At 41.8% G+C, this 10,026-nt stretch overlaps 1 protein-coding gene across 1 annotated transcript; it reads left to right on the top strand.

Annotated features, from left to right (window-relative positions):
• Window positions 1-1,640: 1,640 nt before the first annotated feature.
• On the top strand, window positions 1,641-9,223 carry Faslg (Fas ligand). Its single transcript, XM_051147689.1, has 4 exons — window positions 1,641-2,325; window positions 3,120-3,165; window positions 7,540-7,596; window positions 8,593-9,223. The coding sequence occupies exons 1-4, from the start codon at window positions 1,978-1,980 to the stop codon at window positions 8,985-8,987; spliced, it is 846 nt and encodes a 281-aa protein (XP_051003646.1). The 5' UTR covers window positions 1,641-1,977; the 3' UTR covers window positions 8,988-9,223.
• The last annotated feature ends 803 nt before the right edge of the window (window positions 9,224-10,026 follow it).

Genomic DNA, 10,026 nt, shown 5'->3' with positions numbered 1-10,026 from the left:
TTTCCCTTTCTGTAGCTACAGAGCTAAGTTCTACTTTGATGATTTCTCTTCATTAGTAAGGTTTGGGTATCAATGCGATGGGTCCCTGTGACTGCTCATGGGGGTATTTATTCTTTCTTAATCTTTCCAGTAACAGTGTCATTACTACCAAACTCCAACTCAGTTTCCAGAAGTTTCTCCCTTGTGTCTCTTTCAGCGAGGACTCTCTCCCTGTAATTGGTGGGCAGAAAGGGTTGGATATTCTGATTTCTCTTTCAAAAAGTGAATCAAAAGAAAGGCAAAAGAGAGATGTGCAAAAAACCCAAAAAACCAAACCAAACCAAAACAAAACAAAAAACAAAAAACAAACAAACAAAACAAAACAAAACAAAAACCAGAATGACACTTACTGAGGAATTCTGGGAGTCTGAGGTAGAAAAGCAATGAGAGATGACTCTGATATAGGTATAGTCGTCATAGTAAATTGGGGGAAGATAAGAAATGTTTCTTGGGGGAACAACAGGCCCGGATGACCAGGGCAAGGGAAAAGGGAAGCGTGAGATTGCTAGCAGAGTGACCTCAGGAGGAGAAGATTGAGTTAGCAGCTGGGGTGGGACAGGGTGACAGCAGCAGGAAATAACACTTTAGGTGTTGGTTTGGCATAGCGAGAGGGCATAGCAAGTAGGATGATCATTCGAGAAATCCCAAAGCATGAAACTAAAAGGAAGAACATTTAAAGAGTAGAGTTTGCCAAAAAAGGAGGACTATGGGAACCTATTGGGATGTATATGGTCTATATGGGAAGATGATGGGAACCGAGGCTGGATTCTTAGTGGTTATTAGACCAAATGTTGTGTGTCTGACAAGAAGAGCGACGTCAACCCAGGCAGAGTGCCCAGTTTTAGAAAGGTGTAAAATATAGAGTTAAATTTGCTGTAAATGTTGGGTAAAGTTTTAGTATGTTCTGTGTGATGGTTAAGGCACACTTGCTATAAAAACTTTTATTTATTTATTTATTTTTATTGCTTATCCCAAACTCTTCTGATTTGGGCACTTCAGGTTTCATTTGGTGATTGTAACAGGGATTGCAAAGATAAGTGATTCCAGAGTAGGAAGGCAGCTTCCTAGGGAGACATGAGATAGAAGGCCCAGTGAGGGCAGGGCAGCTAGGAATACTTGTGACACATTTCCTGGTGTTCAGAGATGACCAGGGGAATGTCTAATCTTCTGTTATCAAAGGGAATAGATGCATGTATTTTTAGTGCATGTGATCTCAATTTTGAAAGTGGGCAATTAGTGAAAGAAAAACCATTGTTGACAGGAAAGCAAACCTGTGGCCCCAGGAGACACATGGGCCCATGGTGGTTTGCAACCTCTGATCTAATCTGTAGAATGGGTGGGGCAGATTTTACCCTCTCAATTATGAAACGATGGTGATTTGCAAGGCTGTGGTAGGTAGCAGTCAGGAGAGGGAAGCAACGGGGGTCACATTCCCCAAGCAAAAGCTCAGACTTGGAGCTGCTTTCCTAGCCAAACCCTATGGTCTTTTCCCAGTGCCTCCCACAACAGGCCTTACAGGACACACCCCACAGGACACTTCTTGCAGCTGCGATAGCTAGTGTCCTCATGATGTATCCTGTGCTGACTTAGTGGGACCTCAGGCAGGCAAGCCTAGTCGGCTAGCCTTCTCTGGTAGCACAGAAACGCCAATTGGAACTTCGAAGACTTTCGTCAGAAATTTGTGGGCGGAAACTTCCTGAGGGTTGCTGTGAGCTTTTTGAGACCTTCTCAGCTTCGGATGCAACGTGAGTGGGTGTTTCACAAAGAAGCAAAGAGAGAGGACACAGGAGAGAGGTGTTTCCCTTGACTGTGGAAACTTTATAAAGAAAACTCACTTACCTTCTCTGGAGCAGTCAACATCAAGAGTCCTCCTGTTCGCGACACTTCAGTCTCCACACGATTGAGAGAAAGGAGAACCCTTCCCTGGGGTTGGGTGTCATGCAGCAGCCCGTGAACTACCCATGTCCACAAGTCTACTGGGTGGACAACAGTGCCGCCTCTTGGGCTTCTCCAGAGTCAGTTTTCCCCTGTCCATCATCTGCGCCTGGAAGGCCGAACCAAAGGAGACCACCACCACCTCTGCCACCACTACCACCTCCATCACAACCACCACCACCGCCACCACCACCCTTGTTGCCACCACTGCCCCCGCTAAAGAAGAAGGACTACAACACAGATCTATGGCTACCGGTGATATTCTTAATGGTTCTGGTGGCTCTGGTTGGATTGGGTTTAGGAATGTACCAGCTCTTCCATCTGCAGAAGGAGCTGGCAGAACTCCACGAGGTAAGCCTGGCATATGGATTACTAGCTCCCACCCCCACCCAGTCCCTGGGCGCAACACGACTCTGTTGCCCGGGAGTAGGGGATGCTGTGGTCCATGCAGGTCACTGTGTTGCTTGCAATGATTTGGTTTTGGTTTGTTGTTATTTTGCTTTGTTTTTAATGGCAAAAGATTTTTTTTAATCCCCCCCCCCCATTATAGGAGAGTGTTGTTATAGTCTCTATCTTATAGTTGGAGAAACAGACTCATTTCCCTCAAAGGCAGTGGTTCTTGATCTGTGGATCACGATCCTTTTTATAGGGGTTACATATCAGATAGCCTATATATGAGTTATTTACATTATGATTAATAGCAGTAGCAAAATTACAGATATGAAGTAGCAACAAAATAATTGTATTGATTGGAGGTCACCACCTGAAGGACTGTACTAAAGGATCACAGCTTTAGGAAGGTTGAGAACCACTGCTCAAAGGGAATATTTTCCATCTAGAGAATTCCAGGCAAATAATTATTTCCCCTCTCAGTTGTCAAGAATGTTTTCTGAGCTTCTTGCTGTTTCATATTTAGTGATTCAAGGAAGAAAATAAATTTTGAATCCTGTTCCGAAATGTAAGCTAAAGCTCTTTGAAAATACTTAGAAATGTTAGTACTACTCCAAAATATAATTCTGAGGGCAAAATCCAAGTCAGACCCAGGTCTGATGTACTTGAGTCCTCTTTGCACAGACTGATGTGACTTTTGCCTCCTTGGCTTAAATAACTCACCATTTATTTTATGACTCTTTCTCTTTCATTAGTTCACCAACAAAAGCTTTGAAGTATCACACTCTGAAAAGCAAACAGGTAAGTACCTTTCTGTGTGTCTTTTGAGTTCCCCCAAAGTGGTCCTCAACACTGAACAAAGTTAGGAGGATGCCTGGGATTCCGTTCCAGTCTTGGGCTTGTGATTCCTAGGCAAGGAATCCTGGGGAACTTTGACTCTTGGTTCAGTCTGGTTCTATGAATGATGTGAAACTATCTGATGTAGTTTATTGCTCAACAGCAGTGCATCTGAATGAACACTTCACATAACTCCAGTGAACTGGGGCCCGACTTTGGAAAAAGATACACATACAGTCCTTTTTCTTTGACTCCTCCCTTTGGCATCTTGGCCCCGTCTTATATTGTGGTGGCTGTGAGTCCCTAGGGACAAAAGGGGAGCATAGGCAGACACAAATATTTCTGAGGATGTCCTCTATTCTTAGACTAAAAGTGACTACTCAAGAATTGAGCTTTAGTTTTTAAATCTTTTGCAAGATACAGTAACAATTTTAAGAAGTAAACCCATTGCTTACATCTAATGTTTTTCTTCTGAACTCATGAGAAGGTTGGGGAGGACTTGAGCCATTGTTCACAGGACTGTACAAGTTCCCACAGAGGGCTCACGATGCCTTTGATGTTGTTGATGATAAAGCACCTCCCCCTGCCCCCACCACACACATATTAAATCCAGGATAAGAGGAGGATGACCATGTTGAACATAAAATTTTGGGGCATGTTTTAGAAGACTGCACAGAGATTTCAGGGTATGCTTTGTCTTGGAAGCAGGTTCAGGAAGTTTTAGATTTGCTTTGAATTTAAAAGAAACTTATAGAGAAAGTGGTCCAGCCACTCCATTTTTTTTTTTTTTCAGAAGAGATACAAAATGCTAGACCAGTTAGGTTCAATGCCCAAACCTCCTAGTATGAAACAGGCTAGGAGAACAGTCCCTCAATGCCTTGTTACCTATGAGGCTTTGCAATGCATAGAGAAACTCCCACCTCTTAATAATGGCCCTGAAGTAAGAAGTCAGTACAAAGCAGGTTGCCTTTGCAAAGGTAATAGAGCACCTTTATCCTAGTAACTTGAAGGAAGCAGAAAGGCAGCAGAGAACAGTAGATGTCCACAAAAAGGAGAGCTGGCTGTATACCCACAAAGGGACCAGTCAGCTCCTGCCTAGGGATACAAGCTCTTCCAGGAGTTACCATGGTGAGCTATAGTCTTCAGCTCTGCGTTCAAGTCTCTAAGTACCAGGAAGCCCAGGTTACACAGGCACTGTGCAAAAAACTTGTTAGAAACATGAAACCTCTTGGGATTTCTAAAGGGAAATAATTTTGAAAATCAGTGGAGTGTGGCTTGAGAAACAGATGTTAATCACTCTTCTTTACCCTTTCCATGGAGTCATGCTCGTGCATAGGAATCAAGTGAACAGATGAGTCAGACCTGCCTACCCAGTGGCTATCTTCTTTACATCAATGCAGATGGCCAGAAATTAATAAACTGTCACAACAAAGTCAACACTGTAACTTTACTATTAAGAGGAGCTGATTTAAAGAAAGGGGTATTTATTTTTTCTGTCACATTCACAAAAATAAAAAACAAAGATTATCAAATATGTGAGGGGGGAAGTCAATATTGGACACAAGTTTCATGCAGCATGCATGGAAATTTCTATAAGCAACTTGAAGTACACTGGCAAAGTTCATACCAAGGGCTTGAACTGTTAGTCTACCCTGCAATCTTATCATGAAAAGAATATGTTAGGAAAATAGTTGGATATATATATATATGTACATACACACACACACACACACACACATATATATATATATATACATATATATACACATGTCCTAGGTGCTAGAGAGGACATGATTATTTAAGTAATGTTCTCAGTAAACTGGGATATATATATATATATATATATATATATATATATACACACACACACACACACACACACATATATATATATATATACATATATAAAATCACTTTTATAAAACACCAACAATTTGGAAGAAACCTAACCCTCAGAATAGGAGATGAGTTGAATACACTGTGATGCACATTAGTAGGAGAACATCATGAACAGCATCTAAAACCACCTATTAGGACTTTTAATGCCATGAACACTGTACATGTTATGTTGTTAGGTAGACAGATAAGTTATCAAAGTTAGTTTAATACTCATTATGAAGTACATGTGCATGTTTTTAACTTCTAAGAAAAGAACAAACCAATATAGTAAGTGATGTGGGGCGGGGGGCAGGGAGATAATGTAGATATTATAGATTTTTTTCCTTCCATTTACAATACTTTTCAGACATGTATTTATCTTATTGTGTGTTTACATACACACATACGTGTGTATGTGCCACATCTTGTGTGTCGAGGTCAGAGAACAACTTGTGAGAATTGGTTTTCTCCTTCTCCCTGTGGGCTCCAGGGACCAAACTCAGGTCTCAGGCTCAGCAGCAAGCACCTTTTTTCACTCAACCATTTATGTACCCAGCCCCATATCTTTTTATCCTGCTACCATCTCCATGGTTAGCTAATTGGATTCTTTATTTATATACAAGGTGTTTAGGGAATCTCCCGTGACTGAGGCTGAGTCCTGGTGACTGAGAATGAGAGAGATAATGATGGATGCCTTTTCTCATGGCGCTTATAGCACAGTGGAGAAGATGAACAAAACCGAGCCAGCAGTACAGTTTCAAACTGCACTAAGAATGGTACAAAGCAGAGTGGTCTGGGAAAGTCATTTAGAAGGTGGTTTCTGCCGATGCACAAGGGACAGATCAGAAGCCTCTTGAAGGGAGCAGGAAGACTCCCATTGCACATGCAAAGAGCCCGAGGCAGGAAAAGTCTTTCCTTGTGTATCTAGAACCTATCCAGCAGATATGCATAGGAGCATATTTTTATGAGAATAACATTATACTAGACTGGATGGGAAATATAAAGATATGCAGCGTGTAGTTCTCTGCTCCACTTCCTGTTAGTGTGTGGCAGAATGCCAGGTCAGCTGCTTGAGCTGTTTGTAGTATACAAGAGGTTCAGTCTTGTTCCCTCACACTTCCTTCAAGGTGGGTTGTGCTAGGTGCTAGAGAGGACATGATTGGTTGAGTAATATTCTCAGTAAACTGGGGTATTTTCATCACCAATGTATGCTATATAGTCCAGTCCCAAGCCTGAGGTGGGCAATTCCCTTCCTATAGGTATTTTTTGAACGTATTAGTTAGTTAGATTTTTACCTTAACTGAAATATGTGAAGTTAGAGAAATCGTGTTAAGTTTTTAGAATATTGTCAATTTTGATTGCTTTAATCTAATTTTCTGATGCTATGCTAAACTAGAATAAATGCTCTTGTGACTTTACCATATAATAAAACGTCATTAGGAAAGACTCAGTGGGCAGGCTCTCAAAACCCAGCAGTGTTAAAACTAGTTTAGATCATAAACTATTTATTCCAGGGAGGTGCTATTTTCCTGCACAAGAAAGAAGTAAGGACGTTTTTTCACAGTTGCCCCAGCAAGGAGGAGCCAGAACTATCCAGAAAGGCAAAGATAGAGGGGTATTTTGGGTTCCAAAAGTCGAAGGGTCATATTTGACAAAAGGCGTGGAAGGGTTATCCAAAAGAAGAGCAGTGTAAGAGGCTCATTAGAGAATTGATGGGAATTTAACACTGAGATTTTATCTGGAGGCTGTTCCAGATAGAATGAGCAAAGGTCCAGGGGCTAGAGAAGAGGGGTCATCATCAGGTCATGGGACCCATGCTGTGTGCAAGTGTTTAATGTGATGGAGTAGGGGAGGGACGCTGATGCCCTGTTTAGAGGAAATAAGGCTAAGGCCACAGGATGGAGTAGAGTTGGGGACAACCCCCTGATCTGCGAGGAGCTCTTAATACAGTCAGTTTGGGAATAGACTGTAGAATGGTGGCCAGGAGATGAATCAGTTGACTTTTCTAGACTCTTATCAGTCAGCAGAATCATGGTGTACAGATCCCTAGATTAATAGTCAGCCTGGGGTGTATATTTCACCCATCATTATCATCAGTCAGCTTCAAGTGTCTTTTGCCAATTGTAATTAGGATACTAATCTCAACCTAAAGGAGCCAAGGCACATTCTAAGTGGAGTAACTGAAATGACGGCTTTGTGCAGCAATATTTGTATCCCTGGTGCTTTATTGTCACATAATGTATGTAAACATCCACTATCTTGTCTTTTTCAACTGTTTTTGAAATACAGACTCCTATGGGTCCCTCAGTTTAGATTTCTCTTGGTGAGTGTGTACTAGAATATTTCTTCTTACGTGCTACGGATCTTGTATTTAGGTGATGGGATTTGGAGTCTCATCGAGATAGCAGTTGTTATCTATCATAATAATTTTCACATGTCTTTTATGCCTCTATTATGCAGGCCACCCAAGTCCACCCTCTGAAAAAAAAGAGCCGAGATGTGTGGCCCACTTAACAGGTTTGTGTCTGGAAGGACTGGGTGGGGACAGAAAACCTTTGGGAGACTATGGAGCAACTGCTCAATTCCCATTGCAGTTCTTAGAGAGGATTACTGACAACTGGATTTACCACGCAAGACCAGTCCTATCTCTTGGCTCTCATGACCCTAATCTGACAAAACTAATGCTATGGAGTTTTATATGATTTGATCTTGCCCATGGAAAGCACACTCTTTTCAAACATTTCAAAGTCCAAAAGGGGATTTGTGACATAGTTCCAAGAGGAGCACCAAAGGGTAAATAATGTGCTATTTTGAGTAAGAAGAGACAGTCCTGGCCTTTGTAGGCTTTCAGCCTATGATTATAACATGAAGAAGTAGTTTAGCACAATATATTAGGGGCACCTCCGTTAGAAAAGATAAACATAAGAAATGTAGGTAACTATCAGAAGAAAAGGTATGCCATGGTTCCTGTAATTGCTTGGAAACTGTAGAAAAGTTCATCTGGGCCCACAGACACTTATTGAGTTCCTGCTGTGTGTAGGTACATAATGCCATGTGAATAAAAGGGATGGGAAATAGCCCAAATAAAAGGGATGGGAAATAGCCCAAATAAAAGGCCAATGAACTCAAACTAAATGAGGAAGTGGACCACATAATCATGAGACTTTGAGTTGTAGATCTCCAGAAATCCTTTTCTTTATGGAGGAATCCCCAGGCCCAGCAGTGTTGCTACTAGTTTAAATCATAAAGTGATTATTCCAGAGAGCTGAAATTATCCTACTAATCATCCCCAAGATCCACCAGAGTCCCAATCACATGGATGACTAAAATGAGGTGGGCGGCTGACTTGTCCCACCTTTTAACTCCTCAGCCACTTTGGCATCACCTCTCATTCTGGATAGAACTTTTGTTAAGGAAGCCCCCACCCCCCACCCCAACAGTTTTGCCTTGGAAGCTTCGCTTGTCAGATGTGTGAGCCTTTTGGACTGACTGCTCCCCTCTGGTTTATTATAGGCAACCCCAACTCCAAGTCCGTCTCTCTGGAATGGGATGACACATATGGAATGGCTCTGATCTCTGGAGTGAAGTATAAGAAAGGAGGCCTTCTGATCAAGGATGCTGGGTTGTACTTTGTGTATTCCAAAGTATACTTCCGGGGCCAGTCTTGCAACAACCAGCCCCTAAACCACAAGGTCTACACGAGGAACTCTAAGCATCCTAGAGATCTGGTGCTAATGGAGGAGAAGAAGTTGAACTACTGCATGACTGGCCAGATGTGGGCCCACAGTAGCTACCTGGGGGCAGTATTCAATCTTACCAGCGCTGACCATTTATATGTCAACATATCTCAACTCTCTATGATTAATTTTGAGGAATCTAAGACTTTCTTTGGCTTATATAAGCTTTAAAAGGAAAAGCACTTTAGAATGATCTATTGTTCCTTATCATGGGCACTGGGAACATTGTCTGGAATGAGAATCTTCTCAAGACCAATTGAGATTAGTTGAGACTATATGAGCCACAAAGACCCTGTGGTCACAAGGTCCAAGCAGTCAGTTATCCTTAATTTCCCAGAGGTCCGTGGAGTGGTCCTTAATGCCTTCATCATGAGCCATATGGGAGGAGGACTGAGACTGAGGAACACAAAGCTTTGGGCTGCCGTGCGGCCATGCAGAGGCACAGAGAAGGAACTGTCTGATGTTAAATGGCCAAGAGCATTTTAGCCATTGAAGAGGACACTTTTAAACTCACCTTTCAGGGTGGGTCTACTTGCTACCTCATAGGAGAGCAGCTTTTAGTTGTGATATGAGTATACAAGGATGCAAACAGAGGCTAGGTTTGACTGATAAGCTAGAGACTGAAAGAGGCCAGTGTCCCATTGGCAGCATCTTTACTTTTAACTGATGTTTTCTGAGCCGACTTTTGATGCCAACAGAGAAATAAGAAGGATGTTTGAAGCACAAATTATTCTCTACACAGCACGTGTCCCCCCAGGGCAATGGTGTCTCGGGGTGTTTGTACATATGAGAGGGCAGACAGACAGATTCTCAAGAGTCCTATAAATACAATGTGTGCATTGTGAAGTGCATATTAGAAACATACATGTTGCAGTTGATGGTAGATATTTGAATGTTTCTTGGCAATAAACTCTAATTGTCCTCAAAAGCTTTTATGATCAGCCACTGATGCTGTTTTCCTTTAATACTAGTATTTATGTTTTTGTGCATCTAAATGAAGAAAAGACAAATAATAATTATATTAAAAAATATAGAAGCTCATTAAGGATGTAGATTTTTGGAAGTCAGTGAGATATGCTTGTTGTTTATTTTCTCCATGTTTCTTCATTCATAATGACTTTGGAGCATTCTGAGAGGAATTTGCAAAGGTGAGTAGAGCTCTGTAACAAATTCTCCCATCTCTGTTGGCTTGTCTTGTCTTGTCTTCTCT

Source organism: Acomys russatus, chromosome 6, assembly GCF_903995435.1.
Source record: "Acomys russatus chromosome 6, mAcoRus1.1, whole genome shotgun sequence".
NCBI classification, from domain to species: domain Eukaryota; kingdom Metazoa; phylum Chordata; class Mammalia; order Rodentia; family Muridae; genus Acomys; species Acomys russatus.
The sequence above is the reverse complement of the archived record's forward strand: the minus strand, read 5'-3'. Positions and strand labels throughout refer to the sequence as shown.